This window comes from Cherax quadricarinatus, chromosome 3 (genome assembly GCF_038502225.1).
Source record: "Cherax quadricarinatus isolate ZL_2023a chromosome 3, ASM3850222v1, whole genome shotgun sequence".
Classification (NCBI taxonomy): domain Eukaryota; kingdom Metazoa; phylum Arthropoda; class Malacostraca; order Decapoda; family Parastacidae; genus Cherax; species Cherax quadricarinatus.
This window is the reverse complement of record NC_091294.1, coordinates 57,112,870-57,126,903: the sequence shown is the minus strand read 5'-3', so window position 1 is coordinate 57,126,903 and position 14,034 is coordinate 57,112,870. Positions and strand designations below refer to the sequence as shown.

Sequence of the window (14,034 nt, the reverse complement as noted above, 5' to 3'; positions counted from 1 at the left end):
TTGCTAAAACCAATCAAAATCATCTCTCTTTCTGTAATATGTCTTCCATTCTATCAAATGAGACCAAGAAATCACAAATACAACTATAAAAAACATACAAAAAAAAAACACTGCAAAGTTGCTGTTTTAATCGAAAATCACGGTCTCAGTTTTTTTCTCTCATTATACACAGTGTGCTGCAGGATTTGTTTTATGTGGTGCACACATACCACATAGATGTATTCTTTCATATCTAGGCCCAAATTTACCACTCACAGTTTATCAGAGTGAGCTGAGTTCATGGCGTAGATCTACGGTTTGGACCCTGAACGTAAAGCCATAGATCTACGGGACGGACCCTGAAAGAGTTAATACAGTGACCAGAACTGTGCAGCATAATCTAAATGAGGCCTAACCAAAGATATATAGAGTTGAACAACCTGAGGACAGAATCTTTGGTTTCTTGATATGAAGCCAAGGATTCTGTTCGCTTTATTGCGAACACTTATGCACTGTTGCCTTGGTTTTAAATTACTGCTAACCAGAACTCCTAAATCCTTTTTGCAGTCAGTAATATTAAGATGTATATTATTTAGTTTATATGTGGCATGGTTATTTTCCTGTCCAACATTTATAACTTTGCATTTGTTTATATTAAAACTGCATCTGCCACTTCTCCAACCACTGCATCAGTCTGTTCAAATCCTCTTGGAGTGCTCTAATGTCTTCATTAGAATGAATTGGCTGGCCTATTTTGGTGTCATCAGCAAATTTGCTTATGTCACTATTTATTCCCTCATCTTTGTCGTAATATTAAGATGTATATTATTTAGTTTATATGTGGCATGTTAGGTAAGACACATATGCAACAGTTAGGTATCTTTATTTCGAAACGTTTCGCCTACACAGTAGGCTTCTTCAGTCGAGTACAGAAAAGTTGATAGAAGCAGAAGATAATTGAAGACGATGTAATCAGTCCATCACCCTTAAAGTTTTGAGGTGGTCAGTCCCTCAGTCTGGAGAAGAGCATTGTTCCATAGTAGGAAACAATATTGTTTCATACTATGAAACAGCACTGTTTCATAGCACTGTTTCATAGTATGAAACAATATTGTTTCATACTATGGAACAATGCTCTTCTCCAGACTGAGGGACTGACCACCTCAAAACTTTAAGGGTGATGGACTGATTACATCGTCTTCAAGTATCTTCTGCTTCTATCAACTTTTCTGTACTCGACTGAAGAAGCCTACTGTGTAGGCAAAACGTTTCGAAATAAAGATACCTAACTGTTGCATATGTGTCTTACCTAACAACCTGTCGGTATTTTATACCATTTTAATGTTCTATATGTGGCATGGTTATTTTCCTGTCCAACATTTAGAACTTTGCATTTGTTTATATTAAACTGCATCTGCCACTTCTCCAACCACTGCATCAGTCTGTTCAAATCCTCTTGGAGTGCTCTAATGTCCTCATTAGAATGATTTGGCTGGCCTATTTTGGTGTCATCAGCAAATTTGCTTATTCCCTCATTTTTGTCGTTTATGTAAATTGTGAACAACAAAGGGCCCAGCACTGACCCCTGTGGAACACTGCTTGTGGTATGCCCACACCCTAATTTCTCCCCATTTATGCAAACTTTCTGCTTCCTATTTGTCAACCATGCCTCTACCCTGGAAAAAATTTTTCCTCCTATTCCTCAGTAGCCTCTGATGTGGAGCTCTATTGAAAGCCTTACTGAAATCAGTATACACAGTATCATATTCATTACCATGATCTACCTCCTCAGATACCTTAGTGAAAAAGTTAGTAAATTCATAAGGCAGGAATGCCCCTTTGTAAAATCATGTTTAGATTCACTAATCAATTTATGCCTTTCAAGATGGCTATGAATTGTCTTGGCAATTATTGGTTCCATAAATTTTACCACTATGGAGGTAAGGCTTATAGGTCTATAGTTCGAAGCTAAGGACCTGTCTACTGTTTTGTAAATAGGTATTACATTTGCCATTTCCCATTTGTCTGGCACTATGCCAGTTTGTAGTGATACGCTGAAAAGCTTAACCAAATATTTGCTAAGTTACTCTTTACATTACTTCAAAAATCTTACAAGCAGTTCATCACGGCCTGGGGGATTTGTTAGGCTTTAATTTCTGTGTGTGTCTGAGGACCATGTCACTAGTTACCCCAATTCAAATTCAAATTCAAAGTTTATTCTCTATAAGGATTACAATGCTGAGTTTACAATCATGCATAGTTTATTATTGTCCTGTTCTACATAATTTATTATTTCTGGAATTTCACTAGTATCTTCCTGAGTAAAAACTGAGAGGGAGTATTGAAAATTTCACACATTTCCTTATCACTGTCAGTGATCTGACCTGAGTTACTCTTGTCCCTAATCTTACATCTGTATACCTGAAAGAACCCTTTTGGGTTAGTCTTTGAATCCCTTGCGACTTTAACCTCATAATCTCTTTTTGCTTTTCTTATTCCCTTTTTTATTTTTCTCTTTAATTGAATATATTGATTTCTTAACTGCCCATCCCCTCTTTTGATATGCCTATATATGCCTCTCTTTGGCTAATGAGATGTTTTAATCTATTATTTATCCATTTAGGATCATTTTTGTTTGATCTGATTTCCCTACTTGGAACATAAGTTGTCTGGGCAGCTAAAACAATGCTCTAAAAGACATCATATTGGCAGCCATCGCCTCCTACCTGACCATACTCAGGTCATTCCAATTCAGCCCACCCAGGTAATTTCTCAGCCCTATGAAATCAGCCAAGCAGAAGTCTAAGACAGAGACTTGATTACAGTTATTTGGGTAATTCCATGATATATTGAAACTAAGTGATATGTGATTTCTTTCCCCAAGCTAATCATTAACCTCAAGATTATTAACCCTTTCAGGGTTTTGGCCGTACTAGTACGGCTTATGCACCAGGGTTTTTGACGTACTAGTACGCCTAATTTTAGCGCCCTCAAATCTAGTGAGAGAAAGCTGGTAGGCCTACATATGAAAGAATGGGTCTATGCAGTCAGTGTGCGCAGTATAAAAAAAATCCTGCAGCACACAGTGCGTAATGAGAAAAAAAAAACTTTGATCGTGTTTTTGGATTAAAACAGCAACTTTGCACTGTATTTTCGTGTGGTATTTATTGTTGTATTCTAGTTTTCCTGGTCTCCTTTTACAGAATGGAAGACATATTACAGAAATTGAGATGATTTTGACTGGTTTTACAATGAAAAGTACCTTGAAATTGAGCTCAAAGTAGCAGAAATGTTCGATTTTTACCAAAGTTCAAAGTAAATAAATCATGCTATGGGTCCAATACACGTCAACTGGTGAGTCTAATATTCTTTCACAAGTGCGCTGATATTATTTATACCATATCTACACTAATGCAGTAGTCTGCATAACAGTAAATCTTCTATTTTTTGTGAGAATAAAAATTCAAAAGTGGAAAGCAAAAGAAATGTAAGAGGGGCCTGGGGACATGACTAATGAACAGAGGAAATGTTATTTTAGTGCAAGGAATGACTGTCTTGTTTATTCTGGACCCTATTTGGAAATTAGCATCTTTGGAATTTTGTGTGAAATTGGCATAATTGCTAATTTCTGACCACTTCATTGGATAGTTGAAATCGGTAAATAGGCGGTTTCTTGTACTCATTCAATAGAAAAAATGGAGTTCTAGCGAAATAGTTATGATTTTTATTGAAGTACACTGGAATTGGCCAAAAATAGGGCTCAAAGTGGGCAAAATCGCTGATGCGTTAACATTGTTGAGACCGCTAACTTCGCGAGAGCATAATTCCGTAAGTTTTTCATCAAATTTCATACTTTTGGTATCATTATGATCGGGAAAAGATTCTCTGTCTTTTCACAAGAAATTTTTTTTTTCCCGAAAAATTTTTGACCTTGAGAACAAGTTTAGGAGAGGGCCTCTCGACCCTGAAAGGGTTAACATAACATTTTCTTATCTAGGTGGCTTATGAATTTCGTCCCATATCAGCTTATTGCACTCCCTATCAAGGTATTGGGGCCTATAAATCACACCGAAAATTAATTTTTCACGACCCTCAAGAAACTGTAGCCAAGCAGATTCTGTGTCTGATGTTTCTAATCTTATATCTTGTCTAACACAACAATTTAAATTATCTCTGACATACATCGCCACTCCACCATCCTTCCTGTTGACCCTATCAGTGTGGAATAGTTTATGGCCCTTTATGTTGCATTCAGAAGGCATTTTGTTATCGTTCAGGTTGAACTAGGTCTCTGTTATAGCAATAATATCTATATTACCTGCACTTGCAAGTAATCTTAGCTCATCTGTCTTATTTCTTAGGCTCCTACTATTAGTATAGTAAACCTTAAGGGAGCTAGTCACTGCCCTCACTGCCCTAGGGGCTCTGGTGGCCTGGTGGTTAACGCTCTCGCTTCACACGGTGAGGGCCTGGGTTCGATTCCCAGCCAGAGTAGAAACATTGGACGTGTTTCTTTCCACCTGTTGTCTATGTTCCCCATCAGTAAAATGGGTACCTGGGTGTTAGTCGACTGGTGTGGGTCGCATCCTGGGACACTGACCTAAGGAGGCCTGGTCACAGACCGGGCCGCGGGGGCGTTGACCCCCGGAACTCTCTCCAGATAAACTCTCCAGATACTGTCTCTGTTTGTTGATCAATTGCTTTGTCTTTACTAGCAACTTTATTTTTAATATTGTCTTTTAAACATATCCCTGAGGTATCCTGGTAATATCGGCTGTTATCAACCCTAGTACTGCAACCTGATTGTTTCCCACACACACCCATACCTCTATAATCTATCAATTTAAAGTCTTAGACAAGTCAGCAATGACCCCTTTCAATCATGTTGGTTAATGCAACCACTCCTGCTCCAGAGAGATAAACCCTATCTCTTGCATACATATGACATTTGCTATAGGATGTGTCCCAATTATCCCTGTCTCCTGCCCTTCCCAATGTTATTTCCACCAGCACAAAGACAAATAATGGGCTTATTCCCATTACTTGACATAATATTATCCAACCTGTTGACTATGTCACTAACACCAGCTCCTGGGAAATACACAGTCTCACCTTCCTATCTCTGTTACAAAAAAGCACGGTCCATATATGTTACCTGGGAGTCTCCCACATTCAGAATGCTCATACCTTGAATAGCTGGGGTGTCAGTGGTACCTTTAACCTCACTAACTGCTGAAGTCCACTCGTCCTGGAGAACAGATTTCCTACCTTCAAATCTTCTCTGTTAACCTTCCTTATCTTGATACTTCTTCCTGAATTGTGAACCACTTGCCATTTAAAGAGGCTGCCATTTGCCAACTCACTGCTGGTAACCTTTTCCTCCTTACCAGATCCAACCATCTCACACTCACTCCCAAACCTATCTAGGCAAAGTTTCAGCCTCCTATTTTCCTCCTGAAGAAGTAGGACCACCTCCTTCAACACTTTAACCTGAGATTCTAAAACACTACATCAAGTCATGGTGCTCAGTAGCACCCCACACTAATCCCCAAACAGTGTAGGACAAAATGACCTCTCTTTACCACTGGCCTCAGCCTTGTTGTAATTGCATCATCCTTGGTTCCAGAACTAGTTTAATTGTAAATATATGCAGTCCCTCAGGCTTCTAGATGTGCATGACCAGTTGTGGTCTCTATGCTGGTGCTTTGTACTCTATGATTTCATTTAACATGATTCTCTTGTTGAGTATTTTAGAATTTTTTACTTAGATACTTAAAGAGAAATGTCTGGTGTTTGGTAGTTTTGTACATGGTACAAATGTCATGTGGTTGATGTGTTTCTCCAGAAAGGTAGACAGTTTGATAGTCACCCCCCTGTGTTCTTTTCCTTCTCTATTTGTGGTTACAATACTATCATCCCAATTTGTATTTTATTTCAGGTATTTTTACCCCTTTCCCTTTTCACACCTTTACTCTTGTTGGGGTTGAATCCCAGCAGCCACTTGGGTGACTACACTTGATGCATGTAAATCATCCTATAGTTAATAGCTTTCCTTCTCTGTTTGGATTCTTCTCATTGTCTCTGTTATCTGCAGTGACTGACACACAAGTCACTCTCTTCTGGTAGGTCATTTATAGAATGTATTGTATATCAGAAATTATTTAAGTTTCGGATTTTTCTCATTGTCTCCGTTATCTGCAGTGACTGACACACACACGTCACTCTCTTCTGGTAGGTCATTTATAGAATGTACGGTATATAAAAAATGGTTTAAGTTTTAGTACCGATCCTTGTAAGACCCTGCTTGTTATGTTGGCCCAGCTATGTGTGATTAAATATTTGTGTGTATGTGTGTGTGCATGTATTTATTTGTGTTATAGATACTGTACTGTATTCATTTGTATGTATGTATATTTTTGTGTTCTACAGTTTTTGAACATTACTGTGATACTGTGTAGTACAGGCTTGATTCACAGTTTGCCAATGTCTTTCTTCCAAAGGGAGGACATGTCAGGGGACCGCAGTTCGGGATGTCGGTCCTCGGCAGCCATGGGAGGCTCTGGTGGGCGTAGTTCAAGTGGACGAGGATCAGGTGGCCGGGGCCAGAAAGCTACCAAACGTGGTGGCTGGGAAGATGCTTGTGTAGAGTTCTACAGAGAAGCATACCCCACATCTGTTGACAATATCTATGACACAAGGATTACTACCCTTCTGCCTTCCAAGAGGTACAATGGTGAGTAAATACTAAATAACTCTAGAGGTATAAGCTACAATAACGTGGCTAAAACGATACACAATTATAGTATTCCAGAAACTGTAGACAATACTACAGTATACAGTTATGTCATCTTGTTTTATTTCATATTTGTGGGATTCGAAGTAAATAATACAGTAGACCATCAGATAACAATCTGTTAACATGTGTTTGCTCCAACATAGTTGCAAAATTGTGGCATATTTTCGGTGAACATGCCATAAAACATTGGTTTACATGGTAGAGTGCATGTAGGAGGAAAACATGACACATGTCCTGTTTCCCCTCCTCATTGTGAGCCTCAGGGCGAGTTCATTGTCTTATGGGTTAGTGGGTGGGAGTGTGCAAGCTAGTGAGGACAGGTACTGGGTGAAGAAAGGAGAGTGAAGGGGTGAGAGTGGCCTGCGGTGCATACTGTTGCAGCCATCCCATGCTCCCTTTGCTCGTTGTACATCCTGTGTGGCACTGGAGTGTGTGGTCAGATAGTCACTGGTGTGGGGATGGGTAGAGGCAGGTGGGTAAGGATATGCAGGTGAGGGAGAGTGTTTGGGGTGGAGGTGTAGTGGGGGGTAAGCATGGATGGGGGAGCATAGGTGAAGGCCAACTGTGGGAAATGGGTGAAGGTGAGGGCCTGGCAGTCAAGCTACACAGTGAGGTTCAGGGCTCCATCCAACCATGCTACATTAATACACATCCAGTACCATACCTCAGTCACACACCTCTGCCCACCTCAACTATTTATTCAACCTTCCTCCTTTCCTGCCATGGCCACACCCCAGCTGCACCCATACCATCTACAACCCCCACCCATACCACCTCCCCTATAATTCCTCCATGGCCACTTGCCTTCACCCATATCAAGCCTCCGACCCTCGCCTTTCTTCCCATTCATACCACCCCTATAATTCCCCCATGGCCATATGCCTTCACCTACACCATCCCAACCAAACACCTACCTCCCACACAATCCATCCATACAATTCTCCCCACAGCCACATGCCTACACCTACATTATTACCCCACAGTCACCTAACCCTTATGACCTCACACCAACCTTTCACCCTAACATGCTGGCCACATACCTAATCACTTAGTCATGCACCTCCCTCATTAACACACACACACACACACACACACACACACACACACACACACACACACACACACACACACACACACACACACACACACACACACACACCTACCTACACACACACCTACCTACACACACCTACCTACACACACACACACGCCTACCTACACACACACACACACGCCTACCTACACACACACACACACCTACCTACACACACACACACCTACCTACACACACACACACCTACCTACACACACACACACACCTACCTACACACACACACACACACACCTACCTACACACCTACACCTCCCTACCTACCTACCTACCTGCTCAGTCACCCAGCATCCAGTTACCACCCACACCACTCCACAGCTTCTAGCCTACATGGCCCTGCCCCCACACCTTACCCATACTTTCACTCACACTACTCCCCCATAGTCCCATGCCCACACCACACCCATGCTTTCACGTTCTGCATACCCTAACACTCCATCCAGCCACCTTGTCACGAGCCATCCACCACCCTAATTACTACCCACACCAGCCAAACACCCACCCAGTCACCCTTTATCCACACCAGCCACACACCCACCCAGTCACCCTTTATCCACACCACCACCCACATCAGGTCACAGAGGGTGCCACCCACACAGTCCCTATCACGTCACTTTGTTGCTTCCTGCGCTCAGCATCCTTCACCTCCCATCTCAAGCCTCCAGCTCCTTCCCCCCACCCCTCCATTGTTCAGTCTCCACCTTCCACAACGGCAGTTCCCCCAGTCCCCTCAGTCTCCCACCCCCGCACCAACGAGAGCCAAACCAATTTTTTTTTTACTTTGGTGGTAGTAATAACTGCAGACATTGACACTAATTTAAAAAAAAAAAAAGCCATCACCAAGTAAAACCAGTGTCCATTGTGTAAATTGCTAAGACGTCAACAGACTGGTGGTAAGCTTTCATTAAGAGTAAGTTTATTTAGATACAAGTACACATATGTTCAATTATCATAATAGTAAAATGTGTAAATTACCTAGGATAACCTAAAAAAAAAGTCAGTGACTTATTTCCATTGTGGTTCTTTTAACCCCTTGACTGTCGCAACCCCCAATCCTGAGGTGTCTCCTGGTGTCACAAAATTTCAAAAAAAAAAATAATTTTTTCTTATGAAATGATAGAGAATCTTTTTCTGATTGTAATGATACCAAAAAAACGAAATTTGATGGAAAACTGAAGGAATTACGCTCTCGCGAAGTTAGCGACCTCTGTGATATTTACAAATCGGCGATTTCGCCCACTTTGAGCCCTATTTTCGGCTAATTCCATTGTTTCAGTCGACCAAATTCATAGCTATTTCTTTAGAACTTAATTTTTTCTATCAATTGAGTACAAGAAACTGCCCATTTGCCAATTTCAACTACCCAATTACGTGGTCAGAAATTTGCAATTTGGCCAATTTCACGAAAATTAAAAAATATGACAATTTCAAAATAAGGTCCAGAATGAACAATGCAGACATTCCTGGCTCTAAAATAACATTTTCTTTGTTCATCAGTCATGTCTCCAGGCCCCTCTGATATTACTCTTGCTTTCTATTTTGAATTTTTATTCAAACAAAAAATAGAAGATTTACTATTATGCAGACTGCTGCAATACTGTAATAATTGTATAAATAACATCAACCCATTCATGACTGCATATTAGAATGGCTAGTTGGACATTTATTGGACAATGACATCATTTGTTTACTTTTGAACATCGGCAAAAATCAAACATTTCCCCTACTTTGAGCTCCATTTCCAGGTTCTTTTTATAGTAAAATCAATCCAAATTACCCCTATCTGTAATATATTTTCCATTTTATCAAGTGAGACCAAGAAAACGAGAATACAACCATAAATACTATACAAAAATAGACCACAAAGTCGGCATTTTAATTAAAAAAAAGGTCGGATTTTTTTTTCTCATTATGCACTGCATGCTCCAGGATTTTTTTTATATGGTGCACACTGACCACACAGACCTATTCTCTCACATGTGGGCCTACCAGCTTTCTCCTGCTTGATTTGAAGCCGCTAGAATTTATGAGTATATGTACATCAAACACGGTACCTCGTAAGACGTATATATACGGCTGTGACAGTCAAAGGGTTAAGCAGACACACTTGCCATGCTCCACTTACATAATGCTGTCCAACTACAGTATAGCAAAGCGCTAATACAAACAGTCGATATCGATGCACAGTGCATAAATGTTAATGAACCATGGGTTGCACTTGGTGTTGGGAAGAACTTCCGCTACCTTGCAACTCAGGAGATAGCAAGAGCTCTGGGTTGTGAAAAGTGTATTGCTTTGCTAATGTGCCATTCAGTTACTGGGTGTGACAGTGTCATTTTTTGGAGAAAGATGGAAAAGGAATGCATGGGACATCTGGAATGTTTATGGAGATATTGCCGTTGCATTATGTGCCTTGGGTGTAGACCAAACCCACAGTCAAGAAGACTGACTGCAGCCGCTGGAGTGATTTGCTATATGACCAAACTAGAAGTGAGGAATATGTTAACAAGGCAGAGAAGAAACTTTCACACAGGCTACCCAGGCTGCACTCATTCAGTATATCACTGTTGTTGCCTACCAGACTGCTTACTGTTGGGCTGAAATGACCACCACTCCACAACTAACCTCACCAAGTGATTGGAGGGGGAGGGGGATGACAGGAACATACATGTATACTGGACGACCCTACCAGAAGCTACATAAGCCTGTATGGAATTAATATAATGTGGTTGCATAAGAAGGGTTGCAAACGATGGGGAAAATGGGAAAACTGGTTTTCAGTGCACCACTATGTGTATGTTGGTATATTAATTGGGCTATTAATGGCATAGGTGCATTAGACTTAAACCTCCATTACTGGATCACAAGTATTTTTAAAATAATCAGCATTTGAAGTCCTTTTAACAAAGGAGTGATAAACATTCTTGTAGACATGTAGGTTCGCTAGGACGGGTCCTGGCCGGAGTCTTCTTGCGGTGACCCGGCAATGTTTTTTGTAGGTAATTTTATTAGCTGCATTTTTTGTAATGCATTAAATTTGGATAGGATTCATTGCTGACAAGGTATGACTGAAAAACCATCTTCAGCTGCCATTATTCTAAATGTAATTGACATACAAGAGCAAATATTAGATTGCCTATAGCCAGAAATAATCATTCACATATATTCTTAAGCTGTGCCAAGTTTCGTGCTTTTATCAGGAAAATGACAGTTTATCCACTTATCTACTGTACTAGGTAGATGATGTGATAACTGCACCAACATTGAGAATAAGAGAAGCCACAGTTGTAAACTGACCTAAACAATGATGAGCAGACAATACTCATACCAGGAAATATTACTGTATGAATGAGGTAAAAGAATCTGGGATGATATTCTGAAACAGGTAATATCTGCTACAATCACCCCAAACTTCTCAACTACATATGCGAGATGCTATCAAAAAGCTCCTGGACTGCCGCGAAAATAGTATACAGTGGACCCCCGCCTTAGGATGGCATCGTATTACGTTAAATCCGCCATATGATACATTTTAGCGCAAAAATTTTGCCTCGCCTCACGCTAAAAAACTCGCCTTACGTGATTCGTCTAGGATGCGTTCCACGTGTGGCCTCAGCGCCAGTGTTTACAAGCCAGCCAGTGCAGTCGCATCTACACATACATTCGGTACATTTCACATGATCCCAGTGTTTCTAGTGCTTGTAACTGTAAAATAAGTCACCATGGACCCCAAGAAAGCTTCTAGTGCCATCCCTGTGGTAAAAAGGGTGAGAATTAGTATGGAATTGAAAAAAGAGAATAAGGAAATGTGTGCAAAGTGGGTTGAACTGCAAACCTTTAAGGATGAAAATCACCCTCACACAGCTATTGCAAGCCGTGCTGGTGACTATTACAATGACAATGTTGTGAACCACTTTAGACAAATCATAAAGGAATGAGAGGTATAGAGCTCTATGGACAGATATGTTGTGCGATAGAGGTCCAGTGACTCTCAAGCTGGTCCTGGTGGCATTAAAAGAAGAAGGGAAGTAGCCCCAGAAAAGGACTTGATACCTCAAGTCCTAATGGAAGGGGATTCCCCTTCTAAACAATAGCAACTTCCACACTCTCCCCTCCTCCCATCCCATCAATCATCACCAGATCTTCAAAAAAGGTAAGTGTCATGTATTCTATTCTTAGTAGAGTATTAACTGTGCATGTCTTCAGTTTGTGTGTATTAAAATTAATATTTCATGTGGTAACAAATTTTTTTTTTTTCGTACTTTGGGGTGTCTTGCATGGATTAATTTAATTTCCATTATTTCTTATGGGGAAAATTAATTCGCCTTAGGATAATTTCGGCATACGATGAGCTCTCAGGAACGGATTAATATTGTAAGGCGGGGGTCCACTGTATAAGCTTCCTTAATCACTTGGTTGAAGTTTTCCCCCCTCGAAGTGCTCTCTTTGGAAGGCTATACACTGATCCCAGCGACTCTGCCACTTCTTGAAACATTTCTAGAACTCTTCCTTCCTAATGGTGACTAATGTGGCCTATGATTCTGCTTGAATCTCCATGTCATTAGAATTCTGCCGCTTGAGTGCCATTTTTATTTATGGAAACATAGATCTGGGGAGTAGGGAGGGTGGGGGGACGACCGCCATGTTGTTTATAGACAGAAAGCGATGGTCTTTCTGGTCTTAAGTTACCAAGCAGAACACAGATTTCGGAGCCACGTGCCTCATGTTCAAATTTTCAGTCAAAATGCTTTCACACGACCCATCAGAAATTCCCAGTGTTCTAGATACTCTGTCGGTGATCCTAAGAAATATCCTTTCTCATTTTTTCAATGTTGGTATCTGTTTTTGATGATGACGGACAACCAGAGTGTTCATCATCCTCATGTGTTCATTTTCTTTGAAGTGAGAAAACCATTCTAAATACTGTGTCCGGCCCACTGCTTCATCACCAAATGCTTTGCTGAAGCATTTTGTGCTTTTTTCACTAGCTGTTTTTCTGAGCTTGAAACAGAATTTCAAATAATGTTCTTTCTTTTAAATATTCCATCCTGTTACACAAAAAATTGCAACATCACACTGACGGATGACAAAAAAAAATGATCATCTAACTTGAACTGAACGACTGACCTCACTGAAAATCACTACGCCACTTCACAAAGGAGTGTGCTGCAAGTTTACGGATCTGTGCCACCACTGCCATATTTCACCCAGGAAGCATGTGAAAATTCGAGTATGGGAGCTCTTTTGATACCATCTCATAAGCAATTTCACTCTGGCATGCAGGCCAGCCTCCTGGAAGGAGCACTCATAGTTTAACTTTATCTTACATGACCACTGCTCACCCTTCCCATCTCCAGCCATATGGTCTACATCAACCTACCTCGGGCTATTGTGGCTCTTGTCTCTACTGCCTGTCCACATAGAGGTTCTTTTTTTACCATCCCCTATCTTGCACTGATGGCCTGACCATGTTTCATTTCAATGAGGTGCCATGTCATTCCCGACTGTGTTAGTCAGAAGGTATCACAGGTGGTGGTAAGGACTAGAGTTGTGAGGAATAAATCACCTGCATGTACCTCAACATTACATTCACACAAGTAATTTAATTAAAAGACAATAATACACGTACAGTGGACCCTCGGCTGAAGGCTGCATTGGCTAGCGCCAAAATCGGCTAATGGCTCAGTTTGGTGTAAAAATATTGACTCGGTTAACTCCAAATAACTCGGCTAAGGGCGGGTCTGGCCACTCACTGTGTGTACCAGCCAGTGTGCCATTGTTTACAAAGCCAATGAGGACGATTCCACGTGTACCTGCGATATATTTTGTATTATTCCAGTGTTTTTAGTGCTTGTAACTGCTAAATAAGCCACCTTGGGCCCCAAGAAAGCTTCTAGTGCCAACCCTGTAGTAAAAAGAGTGAGGTGTACTATGGAATTAAAGAAAGAGATAATTGCAAAGTACAAGAGTGGAGTGCGTATCTCGGAGTTGGAAAGGTTATATAACAAACCCCATTCAACTATCACTACTATCTTGGCCAACAAAAAGGCAATCAAGGAAGCTGTTGTTGAGAAAGGTGCAAGTATGCTTTCAAAACAGAGATTGCAAATACTCAAAGATGTGGAGAGACTGTTGTTGGTGTGGATAA

At 40.8% G+C, this 14,034-nt stretch overlaps 1 protein-coding gene across 2 annotated transcripts in view; it reads left to right on the top strand.

The window, feature by feature from the left end:
* Positions 1–14,034, top strand: part of LOC128705896 (transmembrane channel-like protein 7) — a 738,019-nt gene that overhangs the window by 92,861 nt on the left and 631,124 nt on the right. For both annotated transcript variants that reach the window (XM_070091932.1, XM_070091933.1), the window contains one exon: positions 6,480–6,712. In XM_070091932.1, the coding sequence (XP_069948033.1) occupies positions 6,480–6,712 (233 nt within the window). The remainder of the gene's footprint in view (positions 1–6,479; positions 6,713–14,034) is intronic.